This window comes from Schistocerca cancellata, chromosome 10 (genome assembly GCF_023864275.1).
Source record: "Schistocerca cancellata isolate TAMUIC-IGC-003103 chromosome 10, iqSchCanc2.1, whole genome shotgun sequence".
Taxonomy (NCBI): Eukaryota; Metazoa; Arthropoda; class Insecta; order Orthoptera; family Acrididae; genus Schistocerca; species Schistocerca cancellata.
In genome coordinates, this window is record NC_064635.1 from 216,863,028 (window position 1) to 216,879,266 (window position 16,239).

The 16,239-nt window shown below is 40.4% G+C and overlaps 1 protein-coding gene across 5 annotated transcripts in view; it reads left to right on the plus strand.

The window, feature by feature from the left end:
* LOC126106578 (CWF19-like protein 2) overlaps window positions 1-16,239 on the plus strand; it is a 217,646-nt gene that overhangs the window by 40,408 nt on the left and 160,999 nt on the right. For all 5 annotated transcript variants that reach the window (XR_007523369.1, XR_007523368.1, XM_049912923.1 and 2 more), the window contains exon 4: window positions 9,587-9,799. Coding sequence is in view for 3 of the 5 variants with exons in the window: in XM_049912923.1 (XP_049768880.1) it covers window positions 9,587-9,799 (213 nt within the window). In the remaining 2 variants the exon portion in view is untranslated. The remainder of the gene's footprint in view (window positions 1-9,586; window positions 9,800-16,239) is intronic.

Genomic DNA, 16,239 nt, shown 5'->3' on the forward strand with positions numbered 1-16,239 from the left:
CACCTCTCCCGTCTAGCTACCTAGCTCTTTAAAAATTTTACTATCTTCGCAACATTGCTTCCTGGATCATTCACTCATATCAGTGTGGAGAATCAGTTATCAGAAACAGGCAAATTGAATGCAACACCTTTGCATAATTTTATTTCAGTACCAGATGCTAACTAAAATTAGGAAATACAATTAATTGAAACATGGTATTATAATGAGAGAAGTCGGTTGTTTTTGGTCAGCAAAATTCAGTGTAGGATAGTAAGCACTAGAGGAAACCCCAGCAAACCTTTGAACTTGTAAGATGTGTAACCTAGTGAATATTTTGTGACAGTGTAGAAATGTATGGAAATATTTTACTGCTCCATGTGTTTGTGGGGTCCTCATAATTTTGGTCATGTGGATCAAATTTGCCATTAATTATCAGTGATTGTGTTACAGCATGCAAGCATTTAACATGGATGGGGGTAAGGTTGTTACATGAAATAATGCCTGTAATGGTATATAAATTGGGTTCTATTTTGATGTAGCCATACATTTGATCAAAAAGTGAAGGTATGTGATCTCTCGCCTTCTTAATAGGGAGAGTAAACAAAATCACTGGCTCTACTGTTATATTGTTGCTGCTGCATGTATGTCATCTGTCACAGTTAGGTGCCACTTTTTTAGTACTAAAATTAAATGTTCTTCTTACATGATTCTATTTTAGCATCTGTAAAGGCAACTGTTAATCTGTTTATTAATTTTCTTTAGTGAATTGGCTGAATGTGGCAAATATTTTTAGAAAACTATTTGTTATTGTTCCTGCTGACAGGGTGATATCCATACGCAAAATCCACATTACTTTATGGAGTGATCTGAAGATGGACATAATTCTACAAAATTGTGGAAATAAAAAATGTAATTTGTAATGAGTATGAAAGAAAGATCTTTTTAGGCTTTGTGCTCTACTAGGAAGAGAATTTGAATTTGAAAGTGTTGACATTTCAGTTCAACAAATTGCAGGGGTTGATATGTTATTTAAAAGGAATTGTCTGCACTTTCATTTATACGGCATGTAACAGAATGATATTTTAAAAATTCAGGAGATTGTAGAGGATGAAATTTTGCACATTTTAATGTAATGAACCTATAGCCACAAATATTAAATAAAGTTTCTACAGTAAGCACTGGGCTCATGACAGTCTATATACTACCCGTGTGAGAAGTTACCATATGAGAACCTCAGTGAACGTTCGGGCTGGAATTCTTGGAGATCAGTTTATTGTACTGCACATATTTCTAGATTGTTTGAATAATGCATAGGATTTGAACATTCTGGACAATGTGTTCCCTTTCAACTTCACACTTGTTTGCAATTTCAGAACAACATTGCTCTGGCACACTTCGATTGTCAGGTCAGACTGTGTCTCACAGACAACTTTAGGCAGAGAGCGATGGAGATGCCAAATCTCACAGTCTTTGTGCTCCCCTGACTTCACCAATCTTGACTTTTTGCTCTGGGGTTACATAGAGCTCCTTTTGTACGCGACAACAGTAGGAACAGTATCTAAGCTTATTGAGCACATCATTACAGCATTTGTAGAAACTTTATTTCACATTTCCAGCTAGAGGTATCTTAAATCAAAACATTCTGAATTTCATCCTCTACAATACTACAAAATTATTAAAATATCAATCTGTTACCCCCTGCCTACATGCCAGCGGTGCCACTAGGCAGTATTCAGTGTCACAGTGTGCAGTGTTTTGCTTCATCACTGTATCCTCTTGCTGTTCTGCAGCATTCTCTAATGTAGCAAGTATAAGACTGCCTGCCTGTCTTCCTGTTTGTCCTATGAACCTACCACCTGGAACAATGTGAGCAGCAGCAGCACCACCACCAGCACCTCAAGAAATTGTACACACACACACATCCATCCGCATATACACAGACACAAGCAGACATTTGTAAAGGCACAGAGTTTGGGCAGAGATGTCAGTCGAGGCGGAAGTACAGAGGCAAAGATGTTGTTGAAAGACAGGTGAGCTATGAGCAGCGGCAAATTGAAATTAGAAATTAGCGGAGATTGAGGCCTGGCGGATAGCGAGAAGAGAGGATATGCTGAAGGGCAAGTTCCCATCTCCGGAGTTCTGACAGGTTGGTGTTAGTGGGAAGTATCCAGATAACCCGAACGGTGTAACACTGTGCCAAGATCCCGGGTTCGATTCCCGGCGGGGTCAGGGATTTTCACCTGCCTCGAGATGACTGGGTGTTTGTGTTGTCCTCATCATTTCATCATCATCCAGGAAAGTGGCAAAATTGGACTGAGCAAAGGTTGGGACATTGTACGGGCGCTGATAACCACGCAGTTGAGCGCCCCACAAACCAAACATCATCATCATCACTGTGCCAAGATGTGCTGGCCATGCACCAAGGCATGTTTAGCCACAGGGTGATCCTCATTAGCAACAAACACTGTCTGCCTGTGTCCATTCATGCGAATGGACAGTTTGTTGCTGGTCATTCCCACATAGAAGACTTCACAGTGTAGGCAGGTCAGTCGGTAAATCACGTGGGTGCTTTCACACGTGGCTCTGCCTTTGATCGTGTACACCTTCTGGGTTACAGGACTGGAGTAGGTGGTGGTGGGAGGGTGCATGGGACAGGTTTTACACCGGGGCGGTTACAAGGGTAGGAGCCAGAGGGTAGGGAAGGTGGTTTGGGGATTTCATAGGGATGAATTAAGAGGTTACGAAGGTTAGGTGGATGGCAGAAAGACACTCTAGGTAGAGTGGGGAGGATTTCATGAAGGATGGATCTCATTTCAGGGCAGGATTTGAGGAAGTCGTATCCCTGCTGGAGAGCCACATTCAGAATCTGATCCAGTCCCGGGAAGTATCCTGTCACAAGTGGGGCACTTTTGGGGTTCTTCTGTGGGAGGTTCCGGATTTGAGGAGATGAGGAAGTGGCTCTGGTTATTTGCTTCTGTACCAGGTCGGGAGGGTAGTTACGGGATGCGAAAGCTGTTTTCAGGTTGTTGGTGTAATGGTTCAAGGATTCCGGACTGGAGCAGATTCGTTTGCCACGAAGACCTAGGCTGTAGGGAAGGGACCGTTTGATGTGGAATGGGTGGCAGCTGTCATAATGGAGGTACTGTTGCTTGTTGGTGGGTTTGATGTGGACGGACGTGTGAAGCTGGCCATTGGACAGGTGGAGGTCAACGTCAAGGAAAGTGGCATGGGATTTAGAGTAGGACCAGGTGAATCTGATGGAACCAAAGGAGTTGAGGTTGGAGAGGAAATTCTGGAGTTCTTCTTCACTGTGAGTCCAGATCATGAAAATGTCATCAATAAATCTGTACCAAACTTTGGGTTGGCAGGCCTGGGTAACCAAGAAGGCTTCCTCTAAGCGACCCATGAATAGGTTGGCGTACGAGGGGGGCCATCCTGGTACCCATGGCTGTTCCCTTTAATTGTTGGTATGTCTGGCCTTCGAAAGTGAAGAAGTTGTGGTTCGGGATGAAGCTGGCTAAGGTAATGAGGAACGAGGTTTTAGGTAGGACGGCAGGTGATCGGCGTGAAAGGAAGTGCTCCATCGCAGCGAGGCCCTGGACATGTGGAATATTTGTGTATAAGAAAGTGGCATCAATGGTTACAAGGATGGTTTCCGGGGGTAACAGACTAGGTAGGGATTCCAGATGTTCGAGAAAGTGGTTGGTGTCTTGTCTTGTGATAGTAGTATAGATAAAGAAGAAAGGTGAAAGAAAGATGTAGCAAGGATTACACAGGGCCGAAGAGGTTTCACTATATGAAGAAACAGCTCCTGACATCCAAAGATATAAACCTCGAGCCCAGAAAAAGGCTTAGTAAGTGTTACGTTTGGAATGCATCCATACTGTCCGATCAAAAGTATCTAGACACATAACCGGTTTTCGGCTTACAAGGCCATCTTCAGGCATTTACTATACTACCGTATGTAGTTTGCTCGAGTGCAATAAGTGGACCACGTCCTTATCACAATAACAGTACCCCGACTGTACTCCACCGTAGGCACTACACATGACGGGAGGTAATTTTCTCCAGGAATTTGCCAAACTCGAACCCAAACTCTTCCATCGGATTGCCGCAGGGTATTGCGGGATTCACAATTTTGAATCACTCGTTTCCCATCGTGCACTGCCCGGTGGCACTACTCTCGACTCCACCTCGAGCATCGATTAGCACTGACTACGGAAATGTGTGGCGTATGAGAAGCAGCTGAACCACTGTTTGCCATCCTTTTTGACTCCCTGTGCATGGTCATTGTGCTAGCTGGACTGCTTGTAACTTCACCAGAGGCTCTTTCCACCAATTTCTTGCAATTTTTTTATAGTCGCCTGATACAGTGCCGGACGGTCCCGTCAGTCGGTACGCGAGGTCTGCCCATCAGCTGTTAGCTGTGGATGTTACTTTGCATTTCCACTTCACTAACAGCCAACTCGGGCAGCTGTAGAGAAGTGGAAACGTCCTCGACAGATTTGTTACTCTGACGACTAGTCCACGTTCGGAATGACTGAGCTCTCCCGAATGACCTGTTGTACTGTTACTGTTTCTCAATTGGCAGTTCAGTAGTCTCCACCTCTTTTTATACCGGTGGGTCCACCTCCCACGACAGTAGGTGGACTATTCCACATTATATAGGGGTGTCCGGACACTTTTGGTCATGTAGAGAGTGTGTGGGTGTGAAATGTGGACACTGCGGAAGAAAGAAATGAAATGCTACATTTCTAACTGTAGCAATTCATAGTAAATTAAAAACTTTTCATCTGATAAATATTATGTGCACCTTATATTACTCGTGAAGCGAGTAGTTTTCACTGACAATTGTAATGTTCCTATACATTAAACAATGACATTGTAAAGTAGAAACTATTCAAAGTAACTTGGAGCTTTTCATAAATTCAACATAAAATAACATGGATTAATATCAGTCTTTCGCAAACAGGACACTCGGACTTAAATACTTTGGGGAAAGGACCCTGCTTGGTACCATGAAAGGAGTAAATTCATGGTTTGAACACAAAGTTCAGCAATATTTGAATTATTATTGCAAATTCCGTCACACAAACACACTGGTTCATACTGTTATACAGTTCCAACCTCTCGAATCTGATGAAGTGGTGGTGCAATAGTGATGGCGAGCATGTGGCGGCTACCTGGTCTCTCCTTTGTCAGTGATATGCTCTGTTTAGTTCTTGGCGACGTGACTATCATTTTTAGAGCCATTTCCAATGCGAGAGCACCATTCTACAGCCACAATTACACCCGAGGCCATTCCATCACTGCTGGCTACTGACTGCATACTGTGCTCTTTCGCTTCCCGCCCAGATCGAGCGCCAGTTCCACCTTTTAGCTCGCGCCACATCATTTCCGTAGCGGAGGGGAATCACTGTGTCTTTTACATTGTACAATACAAAATCCCTAAATATGAACCAGTTTTTACATTGCAGTTTTTCATACATAAACAAACATATTTAATAAATTTCCATTATTTAAACACACTATCACGTTAAATAATTTATACATCGTAAAGTACCACCTCCCTCCAATGATCCAAAGAACTTAACTAGAGACGAGTAAACACTTCTTAAATAAAGTTGCACTGTACCGATTGCCCAGAATTGACTGTGGTGTTACACAGTGATCTCCACGTTCGGGGAAGACATTCTCGGTTTGATGAAGATGATTTAAAAGCATTAAACCACAATGATCCACATTTGTGTACTCGAGAACTAGGAAATGTGATGAACTGTGTTCATTCCATCATTGTACGACATTTGCATGCAGTGAGGGGGGTTCAAAAATCAGTTGTATGGGTACCACATGCTCTAAACCAGGGTCACACAAATCTGCGGGTGGCCATATCTGCATCTGCATCTGCGTTTGCTCATCATCAATTGAATTGTGAACAACATCGACCATTCCTATCCTGTATTGTTACTGGCATCAAGGAATTGTGTCTTTCTGCTGATATAAGGAAAATAAAAGAATGGCCGAGCCCAAAGAAAGCAGAAACTCCACGTATAGAGACCTGCGTGTACACGCAAAGGATAATGTTGTGCGTTTGGAATAACGACAGTACGGTGTACTATGAATTGCTTCCCCGATGTGTAACCATCACTGCTGACATTTATTGTCAAAAACTGAGATGTCTTGCAGACGCAATCCAAGAACAACCGACAGGAAGATTACGTGGACTGATGCTACTCCAGGATAACACCCACCTCCATTATGGTAGGTTGACAAAAAACACAATACAGGAGTTGGGAGTCATTCTACATCCATCTCATTCACCTGATCTTGCACCCTCAGATCTTCGCCTTTTCCGCTCTCTGTCAAACACCTTTTAAGTAACTTCCCTTTTGGATGAAAATGTGCTCTGAATATGGCTCTATGAGCTATCCACCTCAAAATCGTGTGATACCTACAGTTGCAGAATCAAAAAGTTACCCCAATATTGACAGACTGTTATAAATAGTTTAGGAGAATGTATTATTGATGACTAAACTCTCTGTTATGTTTGTAAAAATTATTGAAAAATGCTACGAATTTATGCACCAACCTAATAATAGGATTCGTGAGAAAGCTAACAATGCTCCCCTACTTGTTTGTTTTGTGTGCCTATCAACAGCTGAACACCTGCACTAGTCAGTGAGTTTTTACCTTTAGCACTTCCATTATTTATATTTTGCCTTCCCTATTATTATTAGTAGATTCTTACCATGTTTATACAAATTGTTGATGATCTTAATATTCTTAGTTTGTACTGTGTTTTGAGGGAAGAAAACCATTAGACTTTGAGTAGTAATGATATTTATTATGTTTCTTCAGACAGGTGCCATAGTAGTACAAAATTTTTGAGATGACAACTTTTCCCTCATTGAATTTGTTGTTTATTTTCCACAGTTGGCCAAATTTGGCTATTATGCTGTTGTCAAGCAGTAGTTGACATGCTTGAGGACAAGCTACTGAGTTGTCCAGCCACTGGCATACAGCAGGAAGACATAAAATTTACAGCAAGTAGTTTAAAAGCAATGGCAGAGACAGAAACACTGCCTAGTGGGAGTCAACTGTGATAACATAACTGGCAGCACCATTGACAATCACAAAACTGGTAATAACTTAAGCAACAAAGTGCACAATGAAGCATTGTTTTTTCACTACCATTACAAAGGTTATAAATCGTAAGCCAGAGATCATAACATATCCAACTGCAATCATAGTGAACTACTATGTATATAATCATTTGTTATGGAAGCATGGACGTGAGCACTGATGTATACAAAGAAGTCCTTTAAGTGTATGTGATACATGGTTGCTCATCAGTACCTCTGGCATTTCAGAAGACGACTGTGTGAGCCCTACAAGACACATACATCGATGGAAGGGGCCTATCCCCAAGTTTTTAACTGTCATTAGGGGCACTCACTGCAATCATCATTTGTGATGTGGCAAACATCAGTACGAGTGTGCAGTTAGTTGACATTACTGTTGTGTCTAGACAAGACAGTCTAGACACAAGGCGAGGTAACCGAAATGCACGCGTACACACACACCGGCTGGCGTGAGGTCTGAAACAGGATACGTGATGAATGCTATAAAGAAAAGTACGTAGCTGCGTTAATACTTAACTTTATTCCATCATTGTGGTACATCGCTCTTGGTTATACAAGTGAGACTCTCTCCAGAAATGGTTAACGGCACCTTGCTAGGTCATAGCCATGGACTTAGCTGAAGGCTATTCTAACTGTCTCTCGGCAAATGAGAGAGAGGCTTCGTCAGTGTAGTCGCTAGCAAAGTCGTAGTGCAACTGGGGTGAGTGCTAGTCCACCTCTCTAGACCTGCCGTGTGGTGGCGCTAGGTCTGCAATTACTGACAGTGGCGACACGCGGGTCCGACATGTACTAAAGGACCGCGGCTGATTTAAAGCTACCACCTAGCAACTGTGGTGTCTGGTGGTGACACCACAATTACTTACACGAATTGTCCAGAATGTGCAATGGCAGCCCACATTGTAAATCTGTTCATTGTGTAGCCTATCTACAGGCATTGCACAAATTGTGTGTGAGAAATAGCGTGATTGATTTATCTGTGTCTTCTGATATGCATGGCCCCTAGTTTTCTGCAACCATGCTACAGCACATATTACACATCAAATCTTGGGGATATGCTCTATCCACTGATGTGTGTCATTTTACTGTATGTCTTGTAATTCTCATACAGTCATGTTCTGAAACCTCAGAGCTACGTATGTGTCATCCAGTATATTGCTGAAATACTGATATTGTACTCAATGTTGCTCATAATTACTGTCTGTTCGTTGCAGTTACTACTTGTACCATTTAAAATTGCCATAACAAGTAAAAGTGGAAAACAAACAATAATTATATTCAGTGGTGGAAATACTTACATGTGTGGATGAGCAGACATTAATGACGATAGACAGCAGCTTGAAATTAATTTGAAATAAATTTTGTGAATATGAATACCTTGCCATCATAATGTTACTTAAAATCCATCTTGATTGCAATTTTTTTTTTATTCATATGACCGGTTTCGGTTCATTCAGAACCATCTTCAGATCTGATATTTCAGTTACAGGAGTAACCCATCCAAATCCAGCAACTTTCACATGCTACGTCGCATGTGAAAGTTGCTGGATTTGGACGGGTTACTCCTGTAACTGAAATATCAAATCTGAAGATGGTTCTGAATGAACCGAAACCGGTCATATGAATAAAAAAAAATTGCTATCAAGACGGATTTTAAGTAACATTATAAAATCACTGATTGCTGTTATCCCATAAGACATTATGTCTGTTTTTGCAAACCTTGGCATCAGTCGTGTTAGATTTAGAGGTACTACCTATTAGTGACATGAAAATTTATACCAGGATGGGGACTCTAACCTGGATCCTGCCCTTAACCACTTCTGGTGTCCGTGCATGCCTCCCGAGCTGACCCAAACTTTTCCATTTCATATGTCACTAATAGGTAATACATCTGTATTTATAATAAATTTCAGATGACTCTCAATAGTCATTATGTCTGTTCACCCAGATACACAAGTAAATATTATGTGCAGAGGCGGGCATAAGACAGTAATATCACAGGTCTCGATTCCTCTTAGTCTCTTTCTCACGGGTGTGGGAATACAGGAAAAGCAGTGAGAATTAAGTGACGAATGTAGGGGACTATGATCCAGGGGTGTAGACAGTGTGCCACGTGGAATTTAGGTCGGTCTGGGAGGCACGCACAGATAGTCAGAGTACTAAAGCGACCGCTCGTGATAAGTAGAAAATCTGGTTTCGAGCCCCCAGTCTGGTACAAATTTTCATGTCACTAATGAGTAGTATATCTATGTCTAACACAGTTGATGCCTTTGGCATATTTATTTAGAATTAATTACAGAAATGTTGTCATTTTGAACAAATTTTATCACAGAAGTGGCATGTGCTGTAGTTTAATAACTCTCAGTTTTCTCTGAGGTCTAGAGCAGATTTGTACCTCAATAGCGGTAGTTTTAAAATTTGCAGTGGGAATTCCAATATAATTTGGCAGCTTTTTGCTCGTTTTGCAGATGGGACAGAGTTCACGAGAGCTCAACCCGTACTGGAAGGACGGCGGGACCGGCTTGCCGGAAGACCGGCCCCAGCGGAGGGAGCCCGCGGCCCGACAGAAGAACGTCGGAGACGGCGGAGCAGAGTGGCTGCGGCGCGCACTGCGGCGGGCCGAGGAGCAGGCGGCCGCAGAGGGCCGCCCACTGGAGGAGGTGGCCGCCGAGCGCTGGGGGGTGCGTACCGTGCTGGGCTGGCAGGGCCCACAGGGGACTGTGCCAAAATTTCACTTCTTTCCCATTTGCTTTTTTCTTGTCCTGCTATATTCTCTCATCCTCTCACCACCACCACCAACACCATCATCATCACCATTACCATCATACACTGAATGCAACAACTTGTTAATGTAGCCATCATTATCTGTCTCTTTCCATCCGTACCATGTGGATGCAGTTGTTGCAGTTCGTTCCACTGATAACATATTGTAATACAGATTTTCTAGGCCTGCCGTATGGTTTTTTTTCCACAGTTTTTCCTTCTAACATGTGTTTTTTAATGAAGCTGTTACTCGAGCAAGGTCTCTAGTTTTTCTTTTCTGTACCCTGTTAATTAATGTTGTTTTTAATTTCTGTTGGTGTTTGTGCATTGAATTTTCTTTCAGTCCACAATATTTTTGTAACTCTTTTCCATGAGTTCTGCTGCTTCTAATTTTTGCTTCCCCTATTTTCTCAGAATCCACTCTTCACCACCTAAGCTTAAAATGCTCTCATAAGTCTTGATGAATTTCTTTCTTGTTTCTTTATTAAGGTGGTGGTTTGTTAATAAATTGCTCTCATTTCTGAAAGTTTGTTTGATCCTTGGAATACTACTTCTAGTATCCATTATACTTCTGTCGGGATCCGCTATTATACTTCCAAAATATTCTTTTACTTGCATTAGTGTTGTATTTTGTACCCTGTGCTTGCCTTACTTCTCTGTTCAATTTATCTGTCGCCATTATTTTAGTCTTGCTTGTGTTTGTTTTCTGTTTGTTTCTCTCCGAGGCATTGGAGAAAATTTTAACATATAGTTCGTGTCTTTTTCTGAATATGCTTAGACCACTACATCATCTACAAATCAAATACGATGTATTTGTGTACCATCTATTTATATCCTTTGTTGCTACTTTTTGTTGTTTGTATTGCGCTTGTTAGACACCTGTTGTAGTAACTTTTTTAACACCTTTCGTATCTATTTCCGTACTCTGATTCTTGTATAGGCTGAAAATCAATCTGTTATCTCTCCAGTCTATTCCAATTTTATCCAGCTCCCCAAATAGCATCTTCTAGTCTGATCCATCAAATGCCTTCTCCAGGTCACTGAGTGTGGTATATATTTTCCTGTCCATCTCAGTTCTTCTTTCTGAAATCATTCATAGAGCCACTACAGCTCCCACAGTTCCTTTCCCTTTCCTAAATCCAAATTAGTCTTCTCTTTCCATCGTTTCTCCTTTTTGTTTCTTTAGACCACACACATTCCCTTACTCCTACTGGCTTGGAATCTTTATAATTTTAACATTTTTCTTCTGAAAACATCTCTTTCTATACATCTCTTTCTATTGTTTTTATTTTGTGTATTTACAAATCTTTTATTAACTTCTTGGTTACAGCTAATTGCTAATACTTTTCTCAGAAGCACTAGAAGACTGGTTTGTCAGGTGTATATTTTTTTCTTTTTTGTGTCATCGTGGATATTCACTCTCTTCGGATGCTTTCTACCACAAAAATTTGCAAACAGAAACCTTAGACTTCTTCTCCTTCAGTGTGAATTTACCTTAAATTTAAAGACACTTGTATATAATATTTCTCTGTTAAGTAAAACACTTTCAACTCAGTTAACTACAGGGAAACCCTGCTTTTACACTTTTCAATGGGCTTCAGAAAAAGTGTGTAAAATGTGGGAAAATGCAAAAAGGGGAGAACAACGCTTTAAACTGTAAAAGTTATGTGTAGAATACCCCCTTGCATTTTTGCACTTTTTGTATGATATATGTACATAACAGGCATCAAAAGAGTTGTCAGGGACTTGTTTATTATCTTTCTTTGTGTTCTGCCTTACGGCAGGTCTTGTCATGGGGGAAGCCTCGTCAGAGAGGTCCACCACATGAGTGCCTAGGGATGCGATTCCAGTGGTGGTTTCCCATTGCCTCCCACTGATGATGAAATGATGATGAGTACAACACAACACCCAGTCCATGAGTGGAGAAAATCTCCAACCCAGCCAGGAATCGAACTCGGACCCCGTGGCGTGACAGACAGCCCCGCCGATCACTCAGCTGTCGGGGCGGACTTTATTATCTATAAAATGTTTATTATGCAATAAAAACCGCTGATGTAACTGGAACTGATAACTGTCTGGGAAGTAGAAATGTTTGACTCGATTTCGTACATCATAATCAATGTTTTTGAAAGCCTGCAGCTATCATTCATTATTTAACTAATGAAATACTGCTCTAGTTATGTATTTTTTTCATGTGTAGCATGACACGTTTCGAGAATTTTTTCACGTTGTCAAGTGCAAATACCTACAGAAGTATTTTGTGTGGTATCTGAATGTGTGTTATTCTGCATCTCTTGAACTGTAGTGATCTTTTTGAGGTTATCAGGTACTGTGCCTCCTCAGTCATGTGGAAAACCACACGCATGCAAACTATCACTCTCACTGTGAATTTTAAAATTTTCTTGGCAAATTGACTGTTCAAACAAATTTCGGGCTTGCAGCCGGTCGTCATTCAATACTTCGCACGATATTTCAACTGGGCACCTGCCAGTCACCTTCAGGTGAGCCGTCGCAGTCTGCGATGGCTCATCTGGAGATGACTGGCAGGTCGACATCTCACCTGAAAATGACTGGCAGGTGCCCAGTTGAAATATCGTGCAAAGTATTGAACGACGACCGGCTGCAAGCCCGAAATTTGTTTGAACTATCACTCTCACTGTTTATTTGTGTAACATCACAAAAAATGCTTCTGTAAATATTACACTTGACAACGAGAACAAATTCTCGAAACACGTTTTGCTGAGCATGAAAAAAATATGTACCCAGAGCTGTGTTTAAACTAAAAACATCTCAGCAACACAAGGTGAATGACAGTGTCAACCAGCGCTACAAGTGGCCAAACGCCAAAAGATGCTAAATATGGTTCGACAAAAGTGTCACGATGATCAAAATAATCATGAAACTGTGTTTGTGCTGTAGAGACAGTTTGGAAATGGTTGTGATTGGTCGTGATGTCTTTATTCGAATGAACCTAGTTACTCCCATCATCCACCACATGAAGTGGAGCTTGTCAGCGGCAGGAGATACGGCACAAATTGTTCCAACTTTTACATGTTTACCAGTTCAAATAGGCCGAGTAGAGTGCCCTGGTATCAAGAAACTTAACCACGTAATATTTGTTAACACTACTGGATGGCCAACATCGTGTCAGAGTCTCTTTTTCTCCACAAACATTTTTTCGTATTGCTTAAATCTGAGGAAAATTATAAATATGTTGACACAAAATGGGATGCAAACTAACATTGTGGACATAGGAAATTTGACGAGAATGATAAAAAAAGTCATAAATGGCAGGAAAAAATTAATTCCATGAACATAAAAGCAGGGTTATATTGGATTTAATTGTATTATCCACTAGTGTCATTAATGCCTCAGGAAACAATTACCAACTGCATTTCCTTGAGATCCATACTTAAACTACCTTTACATAATTCAGTCAACCCTTTTCCCCCTTTTTAACATAAAATGATAATGAATGCCAAGGAATTTCATGCTGTTCCATGCCACAAGATCATGGTTCTGTAGCTGTACAAAAACAAGTGATTTTATTTTATGTGCCCTCACAGTAGACCTCACATATCCTTGAAATACATGTTAAAATAAGAATACACATCCTCTACAAAAATAACAGACAAGTCATTCCTTTCAATAACTTGAGTTGAATTTACTGTTTCTTTTTGGGATGCACATCCACTATCACACTGCATAAGGGGATGGTAAGAGATGAGCAACCCCACATATGTCATTCATGCTGTATGAATGTGCAGGAAATGTCAGCTTTTCTCTTTATTGTTTCCGTTATTTTTTCCAATATTTTGACATATTTAATCATTGCTTCTTAATTTACAGTCCTTTTATCTTCTGATTGGACCTAAACTACTCATCATCATTCTTTGATCTAATATTTATAGTCTGTCTAATCTGTAATTCAGTTACAGGTATCCACTTGGAAGAGGTATTCTAGTTGCACTACTGTTTTGTAGCCTGTCAGCATTTGTGACTGCTGGTTAACTTTTCCCTCAAAAATATCCTTGTAACTAATGAAGTTGAAGTAAATCTCCACTCATCCCAGTCTCCATCACTTAATGGCCCACTCCTAAAGTATTAAAATCATAGTTAATCTCTAAACAGTGTGAAGATTGGCTTAGAAACACATTTCATAAAGAATTCCCATCTAAAGCAGCAATTTGTAATTAGTACACCGAACTCAGGAAAGATCAGTTTTTTCTTAGTGATGAATTTTGTGAAGGACACCTAAGAACTGCTGTTTCTGAAGAAAATATTGCTCTTTTTGAAATAATGCTTGAGGAGATCAGCAGTATGCTTCCGATTTTTTTCAGGTGACATTGAGAACTTTGTTGCCAGTGGTTTTTACATAAACTGGCTCCCTTCAAAAACAGTACATTGATTGGTATGGGAAAATTGAAAAAATCTGGAGGGTCAGATTAGTTTTGGAGTAATGTTGCTGCTGATGAAACTTATATTCATTGTTATGATCCTGAAAAGGAAAGTCAGTTGGCTCATTGGGGTTTTTGAGCAGTACCTAGGTCTACTACAGTCTGACAAATTTGTAGTGCTGATAAGAAGGTGGTTGCTAGTTACTTTCTAAAATGGATCATATTGTTCTATAGCATTAGAAGATAGACATACTGAGCTGTTGATAGCTACACAAATGTGTGTTTAGTGCAGATTTTTGAAAAACATGGGGAAAACACTCATGATAGTGCATCATGACATACAGATTTCAACAACTCAGTTTGTGAATGCTGTGAGGGTCAGCCAGTATTATGGACTCTCCACCATGCATCTCTGACTTAGTACCTTGTAGTTTCATTGTGTTTCCAAAAATTAATGATAAAATGCATGGATTTACTTTTTCATCATCAGATGAAGCAGTGGAACATTATGAAAATCTGATTTCTGAACTGTCTCTGGAAGGGTCACATCTTTACTTTAAGAAATAAGTTTCATCGAATGCAAACATGTATTGATGTTAAACAGGCATATTTTGAAAAACAATAATATTTAATTTTTTTAAAAATTAATCTTTGTCTATTTATTAAAAATTTTCAATGTCGTCCTCATACTACTGTGGTGAGGAATAGAAATCTTCATTTTCCAAAAAGAACACTATGTGTTCTACAGTTTCAGTTCTCACAATAATGCTTCATTACTGTGTCTTCTTTCCTTATAGCATCTTGAACTGCGCTAGGATCTGTAAATTTATCTGACACTATTCTCAAGTGGTCAGTGCAGCTTCTGGAGAAATCTACCAAAATTTTGTTGCTGAGCAACTGAGCTGATGTCTTCTTTTTATCCAGTTACAAATTTAAATGTTCGTAATTTTTATTTTATCTGTGCTGGATCCCATAAACTGTGCAACCGTTAATCATATTTGATGAATAATCCGACCAGCCACAAACACTTTTAGCCACAAGTACTTTTAAAATGCTTTATTTCACTAACTGGTTATGGGCTATTGTTCCCATCTTCAGACATCTAATATTGCAGGTTGTATTAATGTTTTCATCAGCAACATGTGCAGTGGAAGAGCAAATGACATGTAATCTGAGAAGATGGGAATGATAGCCTCAAACCAGTTAGGGCACTGAAATGAAGAATTTAAATGTTTTTAAGGCTGGTTGCATTATTCGCCAGACTAAAATGGTACTTAGGTACTAGTAAAATTTTGAAACTGAATTGGTTTCTGATATCGCCTTATACACAGATATATAAAAAACTAGTTTTGCAACTTTGATTTCAAGAAACAATTTTGCAAACAGGCATCACCTTGGAAATTAGGCATTGAATATCACAAACAGTTAGTCAAAGCTGTAATTCTAGAACAGAACTTTACTTTGCAGCATAGTGAGTATCATTTTGAAACTTGTTGCCAGATTAAAATTGTGTGTCAGACTTGGACTCAAACCCCTTGTGGACTGTGAGCTTCACTTCTGCCATTACCTCTTTCATACTTCTTTGCACAGTTGGTAAGAGCACTGCCCACAAACAAAGAGGTTTTGGATTTGAGTCCCTGACAGGCAAGCAGTCTGTTGGGAAGTTTCAAAGTTTTAATTCTTTTGTATTGTCCACACCCCCCATTCCAGATTTCCCTCCATCTGATAGAATCATGATTACGATCTTTTTCTGCATACAAGTGTATAACTCTCACATCATTACCCTCAGTTGAAAATGCAGTGCTGCCAGTCAGGGACACAGTGTGCTGTGTGATACAGATGTCTGACCACTCCTTCATCAGTGTGGGTGTTAGGCAGCACTCACATTCCCAGAACCAGTTCATCCTGAGAAACGAGTTGGCCATGCCATCCCATTACTGCCTCTTAGCTAACACCTTGCA